The sequence below is a fragment of the Arvicanthis niloticus genome, chromosome 25 (assembly GCF_011762505.2).
Source record: "Arvicanthis niloticus isolate mArvNil1 chromosome 25, mArvNil1.pat.X, whole genome shotgun sequence".
Taxonomy (NCBI): Eukaryota; Metazoa; Chordata; class Mammalia; order Rodentia; family Muridae; genus Arvicanthis; species Arvicanthis niloticus.
Window position 1 is genome coordinate 24445236 of NC_133433.1, and position 24479 is coordinate 24469714.

At 41.0% G+C, this 24479-nt stretch overlaps 1 protein-coding gene across 3 annotated transcripts in view; it reads left to right on the forward strand.

Annotated features, from left to right (window-relative positions):
- Window positions 1-24479, forward strand: part of Nsmaf (neutral sphingomyelinase activation associated factor) — a 55736-nt gene that overhangs the window by 9418 nt on the left and 21839 nt on the right. For all 3 annotated transcript variants that reach the window (XM_076924238.1, XM_076924240.1, XM_076924239.1), the window contains 15 exons: window positions 2880-2969; window positions 4911-4989; window positions 5086-5153; window positions 5231-5267; window positions 8178-8228; window positions 9893-9964; window positions 10359-10406; window positions 10503-10555; window positions 15321-15450; window positions 17306-17377; window positions 18803-18911; window positions 20151-20327; window positions 22549-22628; window positions 23572-23662; window positions 23785-23848. In XM_076924238.1, coding sequence (XP_076780353.1) covers window positions 2880-2969; window positions 4911-4989; window positions 5086-5153; window positions 5231-5267; window positions 8178-8228; window positions 9893-9964; window positions 10359-10406; window positions 10503-10555; window positions 15321-15450; window positions 17306-17377; window positions 18803-18911; window positions 20151-20327; window positions 22549-22628; window positions 23572-23662; window positions 23785-23848 — 1221 coding nt within the window. The remainder of the gene's footprint in view (window positions 1-2879; window positions 2970-4910; window positions 4990-5085; window positions 5154-5230; window positions 5268-8177; window positions 8229-9892; window positions 9965-10358; window positions 10407-10502; window positions 10556-15320; window positions 15451-17305; window positions 17378-18802; window positions 18912-20150; window positions 20328-22548; window positions 22629-23571; window positions 23663-23784; window positions 23849-24479) is intronic.

The following is a 24479-nucleotide window of genomic DNA, read 5'->3' on the forward strand; positions in this document are numbered from 1 at the left end:
ATCTTCCTTATTTCAAAATCCAAGAAGGGTTTTTCTGTTTTGTTTTTTAAATTTTAAACAGCCAGTCTGTTTAACCACCTCTCTAGTGGAAGCACAATAGCCTGGCTTAATCTGAGGGTAAGTTTGAGTATTCAGGTTATGTGTCTGTGACAAACCGTGGACAGTATGGCTTTCCTGTGTCCGGTGCAGTGCCACCCAGGTGTCAAAGCACTTTTCCCATTGAGCTTGTGCTAGATTTACACATATAATGTAGGCACAGGCCTGACTGGTAAACACTGTGGACCTACTATCAGCACAATTGGGAATTACTGAGTTGCTGAGCATGTAGAGTTATCCTTCTGGCTGTCCTCAGTGGTCAGGTGTTAAGTATATCAGTGTGCTTCAAGTTTCCGATGATGGGAAGGTAGAACAATGTGTTTAATATAATGACTTACTAAATGAGAAAATGTATCTAGAAAATGACCACGCTCTATAAAGGTGGGTTACACAAGTCTTCTAAAGAAGTAATTCATGGTTTGCTGTAATACTAGTACATGAGAGCATAAAATTATGAAACTGCGGACTGGAGAGATGGCTCAGTGGTTAAGAGCACTGGCTGCTCTTCCAGAGGTCCTGAGTTCAATTCCCAGCAACCACATGGTGGCTCACAACCATCTGTAATGGGATCCGATGTCCTCTTCTGGTGTGTCTAAAGACAGCTACAGTGTACTCATATAAATAAAATAAATCTTTAAAAAATAATTATGAAACTACATAACAGTGACTTTAAGATTTTTTCAAGCATTAGGTTTTATACTCCATAGAATATTGTTTAGAAATTATTGTTGAAAGTTTACTGAAATATTTTTTTACATACAAAATATTTAAAGCAGATACCAGTAAACACTAAAGTGAAAACAAATTAAACAGCTTCTTAAACTGTTAACATTACTTGTTAAGATTTGGTCAGAGCCGTTCTCTGTAGGTTTGTATTTCTTGTCAAACTTAAGTATTGATAAATGAAAGAAACTACTATTAATTTATGATAGATTTGGTGCTAAAAAGTAGATCCACATATATCTTAATTCTTATGTGGAAGGTGCTCTGTATGTGCTAGCTGTGAGATCACACATGTGCCTTGCTGAAGAGCAGCTTAGTTTCTTCTCCCCTTTCTGTGGAGGCTATGGACATCAGGGAACAGAAGGAGGGAGTGCACAGCAGCCCGTTGGGAGCAGCCAGAATTAGGAGTGGGCGGTCAGTAGTGAGTAATTCCCAATTGGTCCCTTCCTGGACATCACTCAGGTTCCTGACCTGACACATCAAAGGAATGCCCCACACTCCCGAATCTGGTGACTACTGAATTCAGATGGACTGAGGAACATTTCAGGCCGTGCTCTGGCAAGTTTAGCTGATGACTAATTTTTTTTTTTTTTTTAAATAAACTGGAGACTAAATCGAATTTATGACTAATTCTTGTTCAGAAATTTTAAAGTGGAGGCTAGATCAATAAAACTTAGATGGTAAAACTGGTTCCTGTACTCATTAATTTTAATCTCGTGAGTCAGTCTTTTGGGTCAGGCTGGTTTTTTGAGTGAACAATCTCTCCTGTCACTCAGGACATTATTAGAACGTTACGATTGTTTCTGGTGTTCCTGTGTTGTCTCTCGTCCTTTGCAGATACTCTTCAGCTAGTTTGGTTGTCACCTTGCCACTTTTGTCTTTGAAGGATTTTAGTTAGTCTTTGACCTTCCTTCTTCGAATTGTCTCTGGTCCTTCGGTTTGTAAGTGTATGCTTGTTTGAGTCTTGTGCTTTCACGTTAGAAGCTGCCTATCTGGGAGTGACTTGCGCACATTAACACATGCAGGTTCTGGATTTGGGGAAGTCCTGCTCTTCCATTGGTTTTCTGATGAGTGATTCTGTCTCCGGAAACATTGACAATGATTTCGGTGTGTGACTAATTCTCCCATCTGCTTTCTGCCTCCCGCAGATTGGCTCACATCTCTTCTTGGCATAGATTTCTCTCTAGTTTGCTGTTGTCTTTAGGTCTTGTCATGTTAAAATATTTTATTCACACCTTAGTATTGTTCCAGGAGAAAGCAAATTACACAATATTCTGTGTAGCTCACATTTAATCTAGATATCTCCCTCCAGGACGGCAGATCCATCTGAAGTCTGACCCTGCCTGAAAGCTTTCTCAGGGACTCGAGATGCTGTTGGTGTTCCCTGCCCAGACTCCACAGCCTGTGACATGCTTCTTTTCATTTTTTGGCCTCATACTTATTTCTGTGACAGTGTGACTAAATTATTACTTTATTTTTTTAGTTGTGTGTGCATGTGCATGCGCCTTGGTGCAAGTGCAGAGGTCAGTGGGCAGGTCACCAGGCTGGAGCAGGAATTGCCTCCCCACTTTACATCTCTGTCCTGTCCTTTTTTTTTTTTTTTTAAAGTTCAAAGCACTTAAAACTCAAGGACCTATTCATCAGTCCATTTGTTTTGCTTATTAAGCACATGTGGTGTCTAAAACATCAGGTTGGTTATAACCATCTTCACACCTGTCTCCCAGGGCTTATTGTTTCATGGGAGTCACAAGAACTGAAGTCAGTATGGGACATATGTCAGGCAGGGAAGCTTAACTTGGGGCATCAGGGGACATTGACATGAAACTTTCATGGGGGACTGGGGAGAGCACAGTCTTCATAAACAATTTCACACAGTTGGGAACTTGTTTAAGGAGAGTGCAATTACCTTGAGAAAGACTCTATCTGGGGCATGGGAGAGAGGAGTGTGGACTTCCCAGAGTGCTGCCTGGGGATTTGGGAGCAGGCGTTTATGTGTAAAGCCTTTAATGCTTTCTGTAAACCAGATGCAACACAAAGCTGTCTTCCTCTTCCATGCTTAGGTTTTCCTTACTGCTGCTCAACTTGGAGGAGTACTACTTTGAGCAGCACACAGCTTTCCATGTCCAGCACCAGGGCAGCCACGAGGAAAGGTGAGTGAGCTCAGAGAGCTCTGGGCACTAGCGGACTCAGGTCTGACTGCTTTACCCTAAGCACAGGGCTGCATAGGGGCCCCTCTTCCCTCCTTGTAGCTAGGCAGTGAGATTGGGGCACAACTTACAATGGGTCTGGCTCCCATGAAGCTGCTGAGCAGGCCCCTGGTCTAGCACATCACTCTGCTTCTGCATCTCCTTGTCACACGGTACACGCTGCTCCCGGTTACTGGGTACAGTAAAGTCATGCTCATCAAGCATGGAGCAGTGAGAAAAGTCACCCTCTTCAGTATGAACTAAGAAATACTACAGTGTGGACTGGAGGGAAAGCTGCTTTCTCCATCACTTCTAATTGCTCCTGTGAAAACAGATCCAGTGGCTTTGACTCACGTTTTGAAAGCTGTGAACCAAAAGCATGTTTTTGTCTTTGAATTTCTGTTTTCCTTGTATAAATTGTACTTCAGTGTCTAAATTTCTGATTAGTATGAGCTTATTCTTAGCTAGAAAAGTCTAGCTAGTGAATATAATGGAGTGATAGAATTTAACCCCGGATGAAGCAATGGATCTGTATGAGGGGGCCAGCAGACTAGATAGAGCCTTTGGACGCAATAAAAAAAGCAGTCACCCGATTTTATTGGTTGTTTTGGAACAGCTACTGCCATTTGTTTCCCTGTGGCCCACGTTTGATCACCCTGTGACTATATGTTCTATAAAGATACCTCTGTCTTGCTCTTCATAGCGACTATACCATAATTATGGTGTATCATAATCTTCAAGGGCTGCTAAAACCATTAGTTGAGAGGTTACTGAGAACTTTTGTAGTGGGCATGTCAAGATTAATCTCACCTCAAGTCCCTTGTATCTGCTGTAGACACTGTTCCTCCCCTGAGGTATTGTCAGATTAGGGAAGAGAACTGATCTGTCTCATGGATAATGTGAAGAAGGACATGGCAGAGGGATATCACACAGATGTCGTGAGCAACACCATGGGGCTGGGAGGTGACCTGCTGCTATACCTTTTATCCCAGGTAGAGGCAGGCCGATAGATCTCTGTGAGTTCAAGGCCAGCCAGGTCTACAGAGTGAGTTCCAGAACAGCCAGGGTTCTTATAAAAAGAAACTCTGTCTCAAAAAACCAAAAACCAAAAATAAAATAAAATAAAATAAAATAAAATAAAATAAAAATAAAAAAATAAAAAAAAAAAAAAAAGAATAACAGCCCAGAGAGAAAGCCATTGAAGAATTGAAGAGAACTCATAAATTGTGATCAGGATGCTGAGGTGTAGCTCTCCAGAGTTGATGGCTTCTGACAGTGGCACTGGCGGGGAAGGACTCAGTTTTCTCTAAGGATCTGGCCACCATGTCAGACCATTCTCTAGTGAGTATGTGGGCAACAGAAACTGGGCTTGTTTGGTTTTGTTTTCCCCTTCCTTCTTCTTTTTGGGGAGAGGTCATTGTGTAGTAGTGGTGGGCAGACCTGGGAAGACTGGGAAATGAATGTGTGCTTGGGGTTCAAAATGCTTTTGGCCAATTAATTGTACTTGTTTAGTGTTGTCTTCTGGGTAGTTCTTCCAGGTTCAGAGAATGAAGTCATTACATATTTAGCATGAGTCAGTGCTTCTGAGCCTTCGCTTCTGTGTAGAGCACTTGTGAAGATTCAAAATAACAATAATGATAATGTTAATAATTAATGATAATTAATGGGGTCATGAGGGTGCACTCAACAAGCAAAGCTATAACTTCAGTCTGTGTGTATTTCTCCAGCCTCCTGAGAGTGGAGATAAAGGGACATGGTGACTTATCACCCACCCTGCTACACCCTTTCTCTCGTTGCCAAGCTTTTATTAGCTGACACCTTAGCAATCCATGTTCTAGTTAAAGAAATAACTATTGAGGTTGTCCTAGCTTATCAGATAATCTTTCTCTTCTCCTCTGGCTCCAGGAAAATCAGAGGCTCCTTAAAGATATGTTCAAAGTCAGTGATTTTTGAACCAGATGCAATATCTCAGCCCATTCTTAAGGTAAAGGTATTTTATATGTGAGCAGAAACATTACTAATTGTGTGTGTGTGTACTTTCATCTTTACTTTTATAATAATCTTTCTCAATTTTATCCAGATTCCTTTGAGAGACTGTTTAAAAATAGGAAAACACGGAGAAAATGGAGCCAATAAACACTTTACAAAGTATGTCAGTTTTCACCTTTAATTTTATTTCAACAAAAAAAATGTTATATGTCTGATGATTTTTATCTTCATTTCAGGGCAAAATCATGGGGTATTTCACTCATTTTCAGTCAGGTAAGAAGCATGTAGTAAAAATACTTACTAAAATGCTAGTATGTATTTTTCTAAACTTGTGTGAAGATTTTTGTGTATGAATGTGTATAAGTTTTTTGCATGATGAAATTATTCACTTATATAAATCTCAACTGAAAACACTTGTAATAGATGTTTAAGTGCCTTGAGAATTTAATCATTGAGAAATAAGCTTTTTAAAAAATAATATTTTTCCACAGGACCCTCTATATTTACTGTGCAGTTTGTCCTTAGGAGCTCACCTTAGGAGGTTGGAATGAAAACACAGCAGTTCCCTCCGTGGCCTCCCAGGGTAAAGGTGGGAAGCCAGGGCCAGGCCACCTAAGTGACCTCAGGCTTGTGCATGACAGCCCAGCATGCCTTAGGAATGGCCCGAGCAAACTGCTGTCTTTTGTCATTCTGGATACATGCTGTATTCACGTATGCATCCATGGTCGTACTCAAATCAGTATTGGCATCACATGACAAATTAAAATGTAGTTTTCTGTTGGCATATCATTAATTATTTTGTAGATTGAAAAAACTAAGTAAGGAAAGAGCAGAGTTCTTTCTTTGTTTCTTTGATTTGCAACTTCACCTTCTTTGTCTAAGGATGTGTTGTCTGGGTTGCTTCTGTGCACTTCTGAAGTGTCCAGAGCGACATCATTCTGTGATCAAATAAATGAGTGCAGGAAATCTGTGGGGAACATGACGGCTCTTGAGCACTTGGTTCAGAGGATCCATAGGCCAGTGCCTGGAGCATCTTGGGGAGCAGAGTGTTGGGTAGCAAGAACGACCCTAGCTGTCTGAGTCACTGAATCCTTCATTCCTAGAACACTGTTAAACATGTGCTGACATTTATCTTACGAAATCTGTTAGATTTTGGATTAAGTAACTTCTGTTAGTACCTTCTGTGATTCCAATTTTAAAAAAAGAAAAGATTCATGAGCTGACTTCAATTTCATATTTAATGCCCCAGGTGCAAATAGGTCCCATCATCTGGTGCTTTGTGGAGCGAGCGCTGTTATTAAGCCTAGCTCTGTGTGCACAGGTTGTATTTCTGACTACATCTTGAGCTTATTGCAGGCCTTGTATATCTTGGAAGGAAAGGGTACTTTTTTTTTAAGTTAAAAGTAACATTTCTTGAAGAGAACTACCCATCTTAATAAAGTTGTAATAATTTGGTTTTACAAATAAAGCTCAAAGGCCTTCCTCTTTTAATAGTTTTGGGAAGAAATTTCAGATCACACTAACTCAAAATCAGGGGTACCTAGATACAAGCTACTCCTTCAAGGATTGTTTTAAGTTTCATATGTAAAGACTTTTACCAAGTCTCAGAAACAGACTTTCACTTTCAGGTTTTTGGGGTTTTTTGTTTGTTTTTTTTTTTTTTGCTGTAGTTGCTGTTGGAATAACATGTTTGTGTGTGTGTTATGTGTGTTTGTGTAAATATTAGTTTTAAGCCGCATGTTCAATAGTAGAGGTAGATGGTAAGAAAAGAAATCTCTCCTCCGGTGTTAATGATGAATGTTATGAAGGAAATGAAAGCAGACAGATATGGGGGCAGGTTAGGGAACACTGCTGTGCTGTTTTAGATGAGTGGCTAGGAAAGGGTCACTGGGAAAGAGCCACTTGACAGGTGACAGCAAGGTGAGCTGGCAGTGATCATGAGATTGAGGAATTGATCGAAGTCAGAAGATTCAGAGCAGAGCAAGTACTACAGGAAAGCCGGAGTAGGAGCAAGGACATTGTTGTGGTGACCTCTGAACAATCAGAAGGCTTTAGAGTCAGAGCAAATAAGGAGAAAAAGACTGACTGACCTGAGTTATATGTATTTGCAGTTTTTCTGGTGAGGGTCCAGAGTGGAGCCAGGAGATTCTGAGGGTATTCAGAAACCCTGGTGTTTCGTTTGCATCAGGATATTGAGAGCTAGTCTATCTGGATATATTCTGCAGAAAAGCCTGGCAATGTGCTGATGACTTAGTTGCAGTGCATAAAAGAGGACAACCCAGAAAGACTTGCAACCAGCTGGATCATGCTACCCTTTACTGAAATAAAAGGCAAGGGTTGGGGGTAGATAGGGAGGAACAGCACGTTGGGGAGAGGGGAGTTGTTGCATTGTGAGGGAAAAGGCAGGAAATAACTGTCCAGGCAGTTGATGCACTCTGGAGATGGTAGTGTTGATTCTATACTGTTTTAAGATACAGATAGAATGATGGTAGTGTTGATTCTATACTGTTTTAAGATACAGATAGAATGATGGTAGTGTTGATTCTATACTGTTTTAAGATACAGATAGAATGATGGCCTCATGCAAACACTGTGTGCCAACTCTCAATGAGGGAGGAGACATCTCTTAATGTCTTTGAATGTATCATACCTCCATGCCTTTGCTTGTCCCATTTGTTAGGAAACTGTCACCTGGACTGACAACTTCCTGGCCTTATGTGATTGGGTACTTGATACAAATGATAACACTTACAAGATATCTTGTATCTACTTGTTGATGATTCACTTTTTAATATAACATTTGTAATTTCAATGTCAGTATTTTAAAACCATACTAATGTAAGTATGGGTGCCTTTGCAAATAGAGATTGTGTATCAACTATTTAAACATAGAATTCATAGTACCTTTATAGGAATTCTTTTTTGTTTGGTTGGTTTTTTGGTTTGGTTTTTGTTGTTGTTGTTGTTGTTGTTGTTGTTGTTGTTGTTTGAGACAGGTTTTCTCTGTGTAGCCCTGGCTGTCCTGGAACTCACCCTGTAGACCAGGCTGGCCTCGAACTCAGAAATCCACCTGCCTCTGCCTCCCACGTGCTAGGATTAAAGGCATGTGCCACCACTGCCCAACAGGAATTCTTTTAGTGAAAACTTTTGATTATTATTTCAATGTCGACTTGTCTTTCTCAGGTATATTTCATTAAAGAGCACAATATTGTGGCACCATATAAGATAGAACGGGTAAGTAAAGTTTCTCACATATTATTGAAATCTATGCAGTGATTTTGATCAATAAGATTTTTATGATTTTGTTAACATCTCTAGTCTAATATGGTAATACTGAGTACTTCAAAGTTTATTAATAGTGATTGCAAAAGTACCCCTGCAATCCACAAGCTTTAGTCCTAATAGAAAAAGTGTAGAAATGACATTAGAAGTGAAAGAAATGGAGAGATGGTTCAGGGGTTAAGATGGCTGCTCTTCCAGAGGACCAGGGTTTGTTACCTACCTGGCAGCTAAACAACATTGGTAACTCCAGTTCCTGTGGATCTCATGCCCTTTCTGGCTTCTGAATGCACTGCACACACATGATACATAGACATGTATGCAGGCAAAGTATCCACATGTACACAATAAAAATAAACACATCTTTAAAAAAAAAAACTGAAGCTTCAATGTACAAACTTGTAAGCATATTTACTATGTATTGCTAAAAAAAAATTTTGCCTAACAAAAAAGAGTATTTTTTAAGAGTATTGAAGAAATACTTACAGCTTACAGTGTACCCTATATTTGATCGCTCAGTCTTTTATTTGCAAGTCTTAACTTTGTAGAAGTTACAAGGGTTTATCAAGGAAGTGTAGGCACTTCTCAAGCTCTCCTGTTTTTATCCAGTGCACTGCAGCATACTGTGATGAGATTAGTCCTAAAGGCAATTTTACAGGACTAGGGGGCATATGCAGCTAGCTCCTTGTGATGACACTTCTGTGAACTGGAAATGCCATATTCTCTGTGCAAACCCAGGCTCACATGCTGAGTCAGATACAGTATCTTATCCAGCAGTGTATGAAACACAAACTGCTTATGCAGTTTTATAGACAAGAAAACTTGCATGTGCAGTTCACATCTACTGTGTGACTGTCCCTGCCTACATGCTGAGTATGTCTCACCCTGGACTGTTCTCTTGTTGTGACACTGCCTCTACACTTTGACAAAAACCCCTATGGGCAATAGACTACTCACCTTTCAAGTTGAAAGCATTCCTGGGTACCCTGCTTCAGGTAGCTCCACTGAGACCATCTGAAGTACAGAGCTGTATTTCAACTGCCAGCCACATAGCTATTAGATCATGGGAGGGTTCTCTGAGAACACAGATTATCAGGATATTACATTTATGTATGTATGAGCATGTGTGTGTATGTGTACATGTGCATATTTGTACACAGGTACACTCGTGCATATCTGTGTATACATAGTGGCATGGGGGAAATTGAGACAGAGTGTGTTATAAGGAATTTATTACAAGGAATGATGAGATGAGGTAGATATCCAACCTCTGGAGAGCCGACAGTGTAAGATCATTGTGTCTCAAGGGAAGATAAGCCAGAGTCCCAGCATGGAGAGCCACAAAGGTGGAGATTTTGGTCTTTTGTTCTCCTTGGACCTTGACAGACAAGACTCACTTACATAGAAGAGGTCACTGTGTTTCACTCAGTCTAGTGATTCTGGTGTCAATTCCACTTAGATACTCCTTCACAGACATTCGTAAGCAATATGTTTGCACTTTTGTGACTGACTTTACATGTCAATGTGATTGAGCCACAAAATATTGCAGAGATTGGCAGTTGCTGTGCAGACGCTCTTCACACGTCAGGTTGACATGTTGCTGCTTCTGTCCTCATCAGGGAAAAATGGAGTATGTCTTTGAACTGGAAGTTTCTGGGAAGGTGGAAGATGTTGTGGAGACGTTGTTACAGGTAAGCCAGCCTTCCACACTAGCACCTGCAGAGCACAGAGCAGACCGAGCCCGAAACCCGTGGTTTAGTTTTCACTTTTGTTTGTTGAGGCAGGAGAGCTCATATGGCTGACGCTGGCCTCCCTCCTGCCTCTCCCTTCCTTGTACTGAGATTAAAGGCATACTCAAGAAACCTTGCATTTCATAGCACACAGCTAATTGTCACTTTCCTACGCATGCTGCAGATTTACTTGAATATGTTGAATTTGAAAACTTAAGTAGGAAAATCTAGACATACCAGAATCTTCACTGTGACTAAGTGACAAAGTAATCAGTAGTTTTCCATTGCTTCTTAACAAATATTTGCAATGATCTTCTCCAAGGAAAACTGATTGTGTGTATCTGTAACATTGTAGCTGCACAGAGCATCCTGCCTTGATAAACTTGGAGACCAAATGGCCATGGTGAGTGTCCTGAGCAATTGCTGTGTTTGACTAGGAGTTGATATCTGTTTATCTCACTGAGACTCACATCCATATTTTTAAATGGTTTTCTCATAGATAACAGCTATCTTGCAGTCACGTTTGGCTAGGACATCATTTGACAAAAACAGGTAAGATTTGGAGATTTTGTTTTCTGATTAGAATGCAGTGACCAGGCAGGGCTGTGAGAGAGCACTTGCCTAAAACACAAACAGAGCCGCCTTCATCAGCATCTTACTCCGAACCTGCTCCTCTCGGGATGGGTCAGCCTGTGCATGAGAGATCTCGGAGCTTCCTCTGCTTTCTCCTTTATGACCTCTGTCACTATAAAGCCGAGCACTCCCGCTGTGGCTGTCTCTCCAGCCCATCCACATGTCCTCGATATGATTGCTCCAGTGCACTCAGTGCTCCTCAGCCCATCTTCTCAGTGCTCGGCATCCCTCCTCGCTTCCTCATCACCCCTGAACCCAGTGACATACTAAATCTTGTCCTGGGTAAAGAACACATTTCTCACTTGACTGTTGGAACTTGCAGTGTACAAGACGACCTGCTGGCATGGTCTCAGCCTCTTCCATGGTGGTGCTTGCTCGCTGCTCACAGCTCCAGATGGATGTTTGCTTTTGTGAGTTTCTGGGCTTTGGCTGCTTGCAAAGGGAGCAGATCCTGCTGGTCACACACTTCTTGTTCTCTTGTCCCCTCACGTTCTTTCCTCTGCTCCTTCATCTTAGCTACTTGTTTCTCATGCTTAGAACGTGTACCTGCCTCTTTTGCTCCTGGCTAGCTGGACTTCCTGATTGTAGCTTAGCTGTCAGTTCTTCAGGAGAGTCTTTCTTTGACCCTTCAAATTTCATCGAGTACTTTCCTATCATCCCCACGGGACTAAGAAAGTACACTTACTGTTCTAATGGCTTCCCATTGATTTTCTTGCCTTTATTAAGCATGCAATGCATTTTCTGAAAGTAATGGTGCTTTTTTTTAATTATCCTAGTCTCTTCTTTATTTCTTGCCTTATATTAATTAGATGTGGGCTACTTGCCTATAATTTTATGTCATATTCTTCTGTATTTCTTTATCTTTGCAATAACTGTTGATACCTGGTGGTATAAGCTGTCTCTAACTCTACTTGTAGGGGTTCTGACCTCCTAGGGTACCAGGTACACATGTGGTACACAGATACATGTGTGAGCAAGACTCATGAACACAACATGGAATGAATACATCTTAAGAAAATTAAAAAGTGGTTCACTTTGAAAGTTTTAATTTACTCTTCCAGAACCTAGAATATTATACTGAGGGATTTAGAGGGGAATCTTTGTAGTATAAAATGAAATATTCTAGTTATGTGCATAATTTCTTAAAAAGTGAGAGTAAACTTGTGAACATAATCTTTCCTCATATTTTTGAAGTAATGCCTTTTATTGAAGAAATAGGACTATAGTTTCCCTACTTTTTATGTAGAAAATTTCAAATTCTGACAGCCTTAAAGGACAATCTAGTGGACACAGGTCCTGTGACCTATGCGGGGTGTTTGTTAATGTACTTCAGTTCCCTTTGGATCTTGCTATGCTCATTGGCATATTCATGTCACTGCTCTGCTGTGTGAGTGTGCATTTTGTTCAAGCGTTTTTCTTGTCGTCATCCCTTCGGTAGTGCAACAAGGCACAAGGAGCCTAGGTGGCACTTGGAGGGGATTAGCTGTTCTCAGTCATCAGTTCAGCCTGCAGAGGAGGTGGCTATAGCTCATGCAAATACTGTGTCCTTGTAGATAAGGAACTTAAGTGCCACAGGTGTGTGTGTGTGTGTCCCTATACATTCCTATGTATTTGCTTGATTCCATTTCTTTCCCAAATATTTATAACTGGCTTAGAAATGTAATAAATTCCTTTTTTATATTGGTTGCGTACCCTCCCATTTCTAAATTCACGCATAAGAGAACCCTAGATGTTTTTTGTTTGTTTGCTTTTCTTAGTTTGGTTAGGTGTTTTTTTTTTTTTTTTTTTTTTTTTTTTTTTTTGTATTTGTTTTTTAATCATTTCTGGAGAAAGGCGGTTTCACAGAAATTTCTGATTACTTTCTACTTGCTGTCTCACAGTACAACCTTGTTAGTGGATATCTTGGAAGCAGATGTCCTGCCTTATTCTTGATATTGAGGAGGAGGCTCTATGACTTCTCACGGAGTGGTGCTGGCTGAAGACTTCCATAAGCACTCATTGTCACAGCGAGGACGCTCATTTTTAGTTTGGTGAAACTTTTTTCACTAAAAAGATACAAAATTTTGTAATTTTTTCTGTACTTATAGAGATCATTTCTTCTGTTAATATTGTAAATTATATTGATTTTTTTAGTGTTAAATGAACTATGTAAAACTATTATTTAGGAGCACAGTGTGTGACCCTCTCTGTTGCTTTGCTGGCATTTAGTCAAATGTGTTTGCATGTATCTACTTGGGGACATTGCTCTGTCATTCTCGAATATTTGTTTTGGTACAATGATCTCTTGACCTCACAGAATGGATTCCCATGTTTGCTGTGATCCTGTGTTTACAAGATACTTTTTCTTACAGTAGTTTTATAATTTGTAGGTAAAGCTGTGTAACTGTACTGTATTCTTAGAGATGGTACTTAATGCAGCTTGTTGGTTTGTTTTGAGAGGGGTCTTGCCATGTGGCTCAAACTGGCCTGAAACTCACAATTCTTTTCCTTCCGTCTCCTCAGCACTGTGGTGTAAGTCAGACCAGCACACCAGCTTTTCTTACTTCTTTATGCTTTGTTGTTGTTGTCTTTTGTTTGTTTTAAAATATCTATGACTGTTTTGCCTGCATGTGTGTCCGTTTACCATGTGCATTCCTGGTACCTTGGAGAGCCCAGGAGAGGGTTTTAGTTTCCCTAAAACTGCAGTTACAAATGAATGTGAGCAGCCATGTGGGTGCTGGGAATCCAACCCAGGTCCTCTGCAGCAGTGCCCTAACTGCTGAGCCATTTCTTCAGCCCTGGTCTTATTATTTAAATTAGATGCAGGACTATTAATTTGCAAGTTGCTTCTTATATCTGTTTTGATAAATTGCATATTTCAATAATGTGTACATTTTATCTGACCCATGGACCACGTGTGTTTCTTAGATACCTTTAACATTTGTAAAATAAAAAAATAAAATAAAAACCTATTTATGTATCTGGGGGTAGTCTGCATGTGAAAGTCAAAGGACAAGTCTCACAAGTCACTTCTCTCCTGCCACCATGTGGGAGAGAAGTTGAGCCATCCCATGGTAGCATGTCTTCTTAATGCTAGCAGACTGTAGTAGTGCCTCCTTGTCCCTTCCTTGTGGTGAGACTTTTTGTTCCCTCGTTTTCCTTTGTCAATGTTGCAAAGGGATTACCAGTCTTATCAACCTCAAGTAATGACTTTGTCTTAGTTTTCTAGTCTTTCACTTTATTTAAAGCTGACGTCTGCTCTTTTGATTTCTTTCTCCAGCTTATAGAGAGCAAAGGAGGCTTCCTGTAGCTGCTAGGAGCAAGGCCGCAGGAGCGGCCATCAGACTTTCTTTTGTTACAGTAGCACTTCATCTTAAAAGGTCCCTGCTAAAGAACTGCTCCAGGACCTGTTTCAATCACCCATTTTGTAGTTAGCGCTGCCAGTTCTTCTTTTGCCCATAGGCGATTAGAAGTATGTTGCTTAGTTTTCACACAGCTGGGAATTTTGTAGTTATCTTTCTGTTCCTGGTTATTAATATTACTTGATCAGAAAATGTTTTGTGTTTCACTCTTCTGGTGTTTTAATACATGTTCACTCAGTGACTATTTCCTGCTTCCTGGCAGGAAATGTATGTAGCTCTCCAGTCTCTGCCTGCATTAGTGGCTCCCTTTCATCTGGCTGAGGATCCTTCTGAGGGCGTAGAGCGTTGTTGTGCTTTGTTGACTCATTTGTCATTTGCTGGAGAGATACAATAAAGGTGACAGCGATGACTGTAGAATTACTGGAGCTGTCCAAGCCTGCAGACTGTCTCACCTGTGAAACTGCCGTCCTCCTGCCTCTGACCTGTTGGTCTGGTTCTTCCCTCTTGCAAGTGAAGGCCATTTAAATATGTTTGCACTCTCAGGTTTCTGATTGGTTCTAAGGACTCAGAAGGACTTCAGGGGTCTCTTCAAGTTTTCACATTTCCAGTTAGAGGAAAGTTTGTGCCAGCATCATGTCCTGGGATTAAGAGATTTCTTTCTTTACTTATCTCAGTGCCAGCATTGAGACAGGGCTCCTGCATGAAACGTGTGTGCTCTAGCACCGAGCTGCACTTCTCTGCTGAGATTTACTTTTAATCCAGTCATTCAATTAAGTAATCACCCTAAAATATTGATAATTTAGTTGTTTCCACACTGCTTTTTTAATTAATAAATCAGAAATGGAGGTTTTTTTTTTTTTTTTTTTTTTAGTTAAGCATTTTAGCAGTAGAAAAGGCATCCTTGAGTGGTTTTATATGGAGAAATGAAACTGACCTAAAAGCACCTATGTGTTCTAACCCTGATAAAATTAGTGTGCTAACAATAGGTTATTTCTCTGTAGCTCAAGCTCCTGCCTCAGCCTCCTCTTTAGTGCTGGTATAAGAGGTGTACACTGCGGCTCTCAGCTCTAAAGTAGGTCTTAACCATATGAAAGTAGGAAGTCACATGGATAGAGAACAAGCTTCAGGACTGATCATTTGGGAGATATTTGTTTCTGTGATATGTAAGCTCTTCAATTAATAAAAAAGCCAGGCCTTCATTATGCCATTTGAAAGCGTGTCAACTTTATTTAAGCAGCCACTTCATAATTGCAGTGTTTAGACAGATAAGCAAGCACATTTACATTGTGATTAAGCCTGGGCAGTACATCAGTTCTTACTTTTGCTGCAAACCATCTTTGCAGGTTCCAAAGCGTTTCTGAAAAGCTGCACATGGAGTGCAAAGCAGAGATGGTAACGCCTCTGGTGACAAATCCCGGGCATGTGTGCATTACAGACACCAACCTGTATTTCCAGCCTCTCAACGGGTACCCGGTACGTAGATCACAGGGCCATGTGCAATGCTTGCTTCTGTCTTTCAGCTAGATTTTCCAGGAACCTGACATGATAATTACTGTGCCCTCACATCTTGGGGCTGGTCAAAGTCATCTGGTAACTCTGTGTAGCAGTGTGACTTCCTAGTGCCCTGTGTAGTCGGAGTCAGGTGCACACTCACCTGAATTTCAGCCATTCTGCAGGACCTAGTATTATTAACATGTAAAGAAAGTCCATCCCTCCTGACTATGGATGAGTCAAGAGAGACTTATCCTTCTGTTAGGAAGCACAGGAAAAGACACCAAGGAAGTGCTGTGGTGAATGAGAAATTGATCCTCTATGTGCACTTGCCTGTGTGTAAGCATGGGTTGGGGGAGCTGCTTGTTACCCTGCATTGCAGACAGTGGCTCTCTGTCTTCCTTGAGTGATGGCGTAAGGTTCTCACAGCCGGTGTGGAGTCATGTAAGATGCCACAGTCTGGAGCTGTAGGACCCCTTCCACCATCTAGGAAACCATCTTCTCTTTGAAAAGAACGCTAGACCTAGAACTGTGCCAGGAAGTGAACATAAATCAGATCTCTACACTAACACTAGTCAGGACTTGATGCTTATCCAGAGACACTCTTTTTCTGAATGAGCCACGAGAGCAGGACAAGTCCCCTCCCTCTGGCCACACAGCTGTGCCATTTGCAGGGCACCTTAACCATAGGGGATGTGTTCTGTGGAAGAGTATGCTCTGGAAATAGTTCAGCCTGGTCATTGGCTATAAACCCCTCAGACATGGTGTCATAACAGTTCTGTCCACTAGGTGGTGGCACATACTGAGCAAAGACTGCAGTGACATGACAGGTGGCTGGCATGGTGTTCTCTGACACTGGCTACTACTGCTATGACTATTTTTGCTCAAGACCTTGCAGAAGCTGTATGTCACCACAGCCTCGGGGACATAGTGCACATATGTTTATTCCCAGCCCTGGCCAGGCTTCCTCACTCTTGCATAGCCTGGCCTTCCTGTCACCTGCGAGCAGGAATGTAGAAGCTTGGCCTTTATCTAAGCAGACAACATTTTCTAATTTTGATTCTCTCTTACTACTGTTTTCAAGTTCCAGAGAATCAAATTTTTTTCTTTAAAAAAGAAAGTTTCAATTTATGAGCTTTAATACTCTGTACTATTAAGGAAATGAAAAACATAATTCTTTAAAATAAAAAAAGATGTTAGGACAAAGCAAACCCTAGAGAAACTCAGGGCTGGAGCAATGGTTCAGTAGTTAAGAGCATGTGCTGCCCAGTCATCTGGACCAGAGCTAGAATCCTGGTACCCTCAGAACACATGGCATCCCACGCATACCAGTGACCACAGCTCAGAGACAGGTGGAGACAGGTTCAGGGAGAGACCCTGCCCCAAAAGATATGTGGAGAGAGAGCCGAGGGCACCTGATGATCCCTTCTGGCCTTACATATGAGTGACAATACATGTAGCCTTACATACATATGTGTATGTATGCACTTCAAGGTACACAGACAGACAGACAGACAGATGATGTTTTAAAAGAGCAAACTTTTTGAATTGTTACTTATGCTGATTCCTGAATGTTCCACACTATACAGTAACCGTTATGAAACTTGAAAGATGAAGGTACCATTAACATCTGAGATTACTGACAGTGTTAGGAACTTGTCCCTGCAGAATGTGAAGCCAGGTATGATTTGTCCAAGATCTCTTCTAGGTGTTTCCCTGCAGCACACTGGGAAGGCAAGAATTGTGGATATTTCCCTTCCTACTGTAACATAAAAATGAACAATTTTTAATTGAGTTACAATGGTGACACTTGACACCATCTTTGTACTTTTTAAAGAAACCTGTGGTCCAGATAACACTCCAGGATGTCCGACGCATTTACAAAAGGAGGCACGGCCTCATGCCTTTGGTGAGTTCAGTTGCCTGGGTGGGGGGGGGGGGGGGGGTCGAGCCTGCAGTGTAGCAGCTGATTGACTTATAGGCCCCTGCACAGGCCTGAAATCTCAAGTGCTGTATGTGAGCATGTGAAAGCTAGACTTGATAGAAGAATAACTTTTCTGGAAATAAAAGGTTCTGTTGCAGAAAATATTTTCTTTCAAAGATCAAAAAGACTAGAGGGTTCTTAAACGTCTTACTCCTGAAGTTTCAGAGCTTCTGGCCTGAGGCTAGAACAGTGTTTGCAGAGCAGTCCAGCATCCCTCTCACCTCGAGCCCACTGCAGCTGGGTCTCAGAGTGAGACTGGGAAGATCCTAAAGTCCTTTAGTACTACAAGAGAGCACAGATGTACAGCCACGGCATTTACTGTAGCCTCTGAGCTCAATGAAAGAGGAAAAGGAAAGACAACCATTGAAGCACTCAGCTCTTCTTCCCACCACTTCCCTCACTATGCACACACCACACGTACATTTGTCTCACAAATGCACCTTAGAAATTAATCACCACAGAGTAGATGATTCCAAGGTGTTTTGAAGTGACATCAATATAAATTCATTTTCTCTTGCAGAGTATAACTAGCTCATTTTTGTACCTTGTATTTGTGAACTTCAAGCACTTTGCTACGTATTTTCTGTCGATTTCTAATGTTGGTAGAAAATCAAGGAGAACAGATACTGTTAGAATCTTGTGCTCTTCCTATAGGAGAGCAGTCAGCAAAGTGGCGGAATTCCCATTGGTTCGTCTCCCTCACGTCCATCACAGCTGCTGTACAGACACAGAAAGCAGTTGTGAATCAGGATTAACTTCCTAACTTCCCTAGCTAATGCCAGTAGGCTGAACCCAGGACCACCTGGGCGCTCCTTGCTGTCTTATCCAGTCGTACGTTTCCAGCATAATGAAGCCCACGAAGCTTATTGTTTTCTTTTCTCTTGAGACTTGGCCTTACAGGACAGACCAGATGGCCCAGAGCTGATGGTCTGCATCAGCCTCCTAAGTGCTGAGAAAACATTGCTCATAGGGTTTTTTTTTTTAAATAACCATAATCGAATGGGCTATTTGCTTATTAATTTGATATGTTTCATAGTTATTTAATATGTACAAGAAAGCTAAACATTTATATCCAAGAAAGAGATGTGAGTGGATGGGTCATCTAATTTTAAACATTCATAGAAGAGATAATCAGTAACAGATTTGGTACCAAAGAGAATTACATAGTTTGCAAGAAGTTTTAAGATAACACGTATGAATATAGGGACACATATCCTTGAATCAAATTGTAAATGTAATCAAGGTCAAAAGTTCAAGTGTATAGATGCTTACCTGACTTTTAAGATTATGCACTTGTATGATTTCAGGATGAACATGGTGCTATTTGTTTTATTCTTTCTGGATCTTTAGGGTTTGGAAGTGTTTTGCACAGAAGACGACCTGTGTTCAGACATATACCTGAAGTTCTATGAGCCTCAGGACAGAGATGACCTCTACTTTTATATTGCCACGTACCTAGGTTTGCTGGCCTCTTTGTGTTTGTTTATTCATGGTAGTTATGCACCTAAGAAGCTGGGACAGCAAATAAGAGAACAGACATCACTTCACTATAGTTATTCTTGTTTGTTCTCTGATATAATATCTTAAAAACAAGAGAAGTGTGAATTTATTTTGGTAATAGTTCATGTGTGTGTTTTTAAAGCTCTTGATGAATGTGTTTAAATATGTCCGTATTTTAATGACCTCCAACTTGAGTGAGTTACAAAGAGTCTACTCTTGTGTTTTTATGTTCAGTCACGTCATGCTTTAATTTGTAAATACCCAAACCAGAGGGTTTTTTAAGGTGGGAGAGGATATTTGTGTGTAGGTGAATGCTAAGGTTTCTGCCAAAGCCACTCCCTCCCTCTGCTCTCCAGTCGCCACTCCCTTCAGAGTCTAAGCTTACTTCAGAGATTGTTCACGCTTTTCCCAAAGGATCCAAGAGCTAAAATAAATGTTTCATGTTTTAAAGCCTTTCCTGGTAGTTAATTAGAAACTTGGTAAAAAGTCAGGGTACATAAATAGCAAAACAGCATATGAGCTAAGTTGTTTGATACATCCAGGAAAGAGTTTAGATTCAGAAAAGCAGAATTTTCTAAACAAAATGGCAGATGCATTTCTTTGTGGGAAAGTTGAGTCATCCCAGCCTTTCTAAATCCAAAGTTTTCACTAAGAGGCCATTTTTCCAGGGACACTGGCCTTCTGGGTTGCTCTGGTTTGACACTTAGTCCTGCTGCAAAATCCCCCTCTTTCTTTAGAGTTTTGTCATTCTTAGAGCATAGAGAACATGTAGCTGATAAACTGGCAGTAGCCCACCTCTTCAGAACCTAAAAAAAATGTTAATTAACTCCATATGGCTTTGTTCTGGTTTCATAAAAAATGTGGGGGAAGTGTGTGCAAGTAGCCATGGTTCTTAAAACTGTCAAAACCCAGCACATTCGGTAGAACTGTTACTCACTGTGGACTTGTCATCTGTTGCAACATAATACTTGTATGTTACTCCATATTCTGTGTATTTGCAAAGTTATGTCATATCTGGGAGTGGCTTGGTAGTTCAGTATACTTAATAACTTCTTTACCTGGATCTCTGTGAAAACAAATGAACAATTCAGACGTTTGTGGAAGGGGCTACACTCAGGAGGCTTGTTCTGACACATTAGGTCAAAGCTAGCCAGTGCCTTGCGAAGGGCATTGACTGCCAAGTTCCCTCTCCCCTCAGAGCACCATGCTGCAGAACACACAGCGGAGAGCTACATGCTGCAGTGGCAGCGAGGGCACCTCTCCAATTACCAGTACCTGCTCCACCTCAACAATCTGGCCGACCGTAGCTGCAATGACCTGTCCCAGTACCCCGTGTTTCCATGGATAATCAGTGACTACTCCAGCTCAGAGCTAGGTGAGTGCTCTCATGCATGGGTTCCAGTGAGGAACTGCTTCTAAAGGGAAGGATGTTGTCTTAGTTAGGGTTTTACTGCTGTGAACAGATACCATGACCAAGGCAACTGTTATCAGAACAACATTTAATTGGGGCTGGCTTACAGGTTCAAAGATTCAGTCTATTATCATCAAGGCGGGAACATGGCAGCACCCAGGTAGGCATGGTGCAGAGTACTTCATCTTCATATGAAGGCTGATAGGAGGGCACTGGCTTCCAGGCAGCTAGGACGAGTGTCTTAAAGCCCACTCCCACAGTGATACACCTACTCTGACAAGGCCACACCTACTCTGACAAGGCCACACCTACTCCAACAAGGCCACATCTTCTAAATGGTGCCATTCCCTGGGCAGAGCATATATAAACCATCACAGATGTGATTCCTTTTATAGCATGTCTCATTATAGGACAAATTTGGACTCATTTCAGTTTTCTCACCAAAGATTGACAATTTCCATTTCAAAATATTGGACAAATGTTGTAGAGTATCTTATGTGTATTTACACATTCTTGAAGGTCATACATAGAAAATATATGCATAATTTTAATTCAGTCTTCTTGCTATTATGTGTAAGTGCCAAGTTTTAAAATATTTAAGTTTCTCACTGAAAATTTCAAGTTAGCACATTATTTTAAATTTACATTGAAATTTTATATACCAAAAAAAAAAAAAAAAAAAATCAGCCATCTACCATTGAACATTTAATCACAGGAGGAAATGGAAGTCATTTATAGGCATATTTTGAGAGGTGACTATACTCAGGCTTTGTGTAACTGTGATAAAATACCTGAGAAAAACAAGTTATAGGACAAAAGGTTGATTTCAGCCCGTGGTCTCAAAGGGTTCCATGCATCATATTAAGGAGGCATCAAGCAGAGCCAGGAAGCATGACAGCCAGGAAGCAGAGAAAGAAGATAGTACAGAGGGTCAAGAATGATACAGGCTGGAAGACATGTCCCTAGTGACCTTCTCCAAAGTCCCCCCCCCCCACTTCTCACTGCTCCCCAATAATGACATCAAATTATTAAATTAAAGGTCCAGTCCATTCATTAGGAAGGCAACCTCCTCATCCCCATCTGATGGTCTCAGGAAATGTCAGTGAGGACACATGGAGAAGCATGTTCCAGTGAGAGCACATGTAGACGTATGTTCCAGTGAGGACACATGTAGAAGCATATTCCAGTGAGGACACATGTAGAAGAAGCATGTTCCAGTGAGGACACATGTAGAAGCGTGTTCTCAGGCCACTGAAGCTGGCACTCAAGACTACCACAAGTAACACTGTCATATTTTATGGCATTAACACTTCTTTCTCATTCCCTTAAATAATGTTCCTAAAATTTGTTAATATTGTAATTTTATATCATAACATTTTTAAATTATGTATTATGAACAAAAAGGTCTTTTTAATGATTTAGTGAGTTGAACTTTATCATTTAAAGTGCTAACAAATTGTTTGGTAATATAAGGTGGTATTTCTTGGTTAATTTTCAAATCTTTGGTTTTCAAATGTTACTGATGGCACAAGATAATAGTCACTGTAATTCAGACATAGGGCATAAAACTCAGTAGAAGAATATGGGTTTAAAATTTATTTTTAAGTTTTATTTGGAATTGGGCTTCCTTTGTTTTTGATTAGAAAGTAACTTTAAATGACTTACTTTCCTTTTTTCTTTCTTTTTCTCTTTCTTTTTTCTTTCTTTCTTCTCTTTCTTTTCTTTTCTTTTATTCTTCCTTTCTTCCTTGTGTTTGGAGGTTGGGGTTGGTGTGTCCATGTGCCATGGAGGACCCATGTGGAGATCTAAGAACAACTTTATAGGAGTCAGTCTGCTCCTTCTACCATGTGGGTCCTAGGGATTGAACTCTTGTTGTCAGGCTCTGTGGCAGGTGTCTTTACCCACAGATTCATCTGGCCTGTTGCAAAAAATATCTATATTCCAGGTATCTCACACTGCAGATGTTACTTTTAAGTAAATGTAGTTTTGTTTCGAGATTTTTTTTGTCTTTGTTTGGGCCTTTTTTTTTTTTTTTTTTTTTTTTTGCTTTATTATTTTTGTTTTGTTTTTGTTTGTGTGTTAGTTTTTACAACTCTTTGTAGAAGAACTACTTTGTAGAAGCAGGTATGAACTTTGTTCATTTCAGGAGAGTTCTGGTATAATGCTACTGTGTTTGTATTCACAGATTTGTCAAATCCTGCAACCTTTCGAGATCTTAGTAAGCCGGTGGGAGCCCTAAATCAGGAGCGGCTGGAGAGACTGCTGGTATGTGTATGGCTCTTTGCTTCTAAGCAGCATTGCAGGTCATGGCCCATGCTTGCTCAGTAAATGAAGCTCAGTCCCTGGACTTAGGTACGCTGTGTCGGGATGTCCTCACCCCTTTGCTGCTGTGGCCACTGTTTCCGTGTGCTTTGCTTTAATTTGGGAAGTGGGAGGAGACCTACTTGAATTATTCTTGTGCTGATATTGTTTGATAAATTTCAAAAGAGGTGTACAAATGTAGTGTGTATTTTTATGCTCTACCCACCTTTAGCTCCAGAAGTGACCATGCTACCAGTCCCCTCCCAGCTTCCCTTGAATCCTCTGATAGAAGACACACACACAAATTTTCCTTTACAACTTGCTTTCTTAGCACAATTGTTGGGTGCTACTGTCTCCCACCTGGAAAAGCTTGCCCTTACCAATTTCTTGTCTCAGTCTCTCACCTACCCTACACTTTAGTCGCTAAACTCCTCTGACCACCCGCCTGTAGGAGCAGCCTGTGGCCACTCCATTTTGAGATCTTACATAGTTGCTATGGTTCTCCTCTCTCCAAAGCAAGGCGAACTCTGTCTCCTTCCTTGCATCTCCCTCCTGCCTCCAGGGACCCAGAAATCCCCCCTGTCCCTTCTGCCTAGCAATTGGCCCACAGCTTTCTTTACTGACAGAGCAAGAACCAATTGGGGAATAGGACCTTAGCGTCAGACCCTCTCCCTATACACAGAATCACATCTGTTTTGTTGGATGTCAGTACCATTGACACCCTAAACCTGGAACATGAGAGTGCACAGCATGAGTGCTGCTAGTCACAGCTGTGCCTGCTCACTGGCCCTCTGCTGTTCCTAAGACAGGAATGGGGAATGCAGTGTGTCCGGTTCTCTGCTAAAGGTTGACTCCTCAGGCAGCCACCTTCTCAGAGTCACACGGTGCTGTTTGTCTCATGTTGTAGACTCGATACCAGGAAATGCCTGAGCCGAAGTTCATGTATGGAAGCCACTACTCTTCTCCAGGCTATGTGCTCTTTTACCTCGTTAGGATCGGTAAGCGCTGGCATCAGCGGTATTTAACCACTGAGCCATCTCTAAAGCCCTAGTACATTGTTTCCTGTGGATTCTCAGATAACTCTACAGTCTGATTTAATCCTGATTTTTTTCCCCTCTAGCACCAGAATATATGCTGTGTCTACAAAATGGAAGATTTGATAATGCAGATAGGATGTTCAACAGGTTTGATCAAACACTTTACCATTTTTAAAACTTTCTGATTATATATGTGCAGTATGCTTTTTAAAAAAAAATTCTAGATATAAACAAAAGTGGTAAGAAACACAAAACCTGAATGGTCTGTAGCCATATACCTTTAAGCCTCAAGAGACAGAGGTAGGCAGATCTTTATGAGTTCTAGGCCAGTCTGGTTTTCGTACAGAGTTCTGTGACAGCCTGTGCTACCTAGTAAGACCCTGTCTTAGAAACAAGTTATTTCTTTCAAACTTTTCCATAATGTCTGTATATAGGAAAACATATGGTTTTAATTATTCTAATTGTATTTTATGCATATGAGTATTTGCTTGCGTTGTATGTATGTATACCATGTGTTTACTGTGTCCACAGGAGCCAGAAGATTTTTTTGGAACTAGATTTACAGATAGTTGTGATCCACCATGTGGGTGCTAGGAATCCAACCCAGGTCTTCTAGAGGATTAGCCAGTGTTCTTAACCACTGAGCTATCTCTAAAGCCCTGGGGACAGATTTCTGGTAGCCTTGTTTTGTTTTAAGACAAGGTTTCTCTGTGTAGCCCTGTTTTAGAACTCACTCCGTAGACCAGGCTGGCCTCCAATTCTGAGATCTGCCTGACTG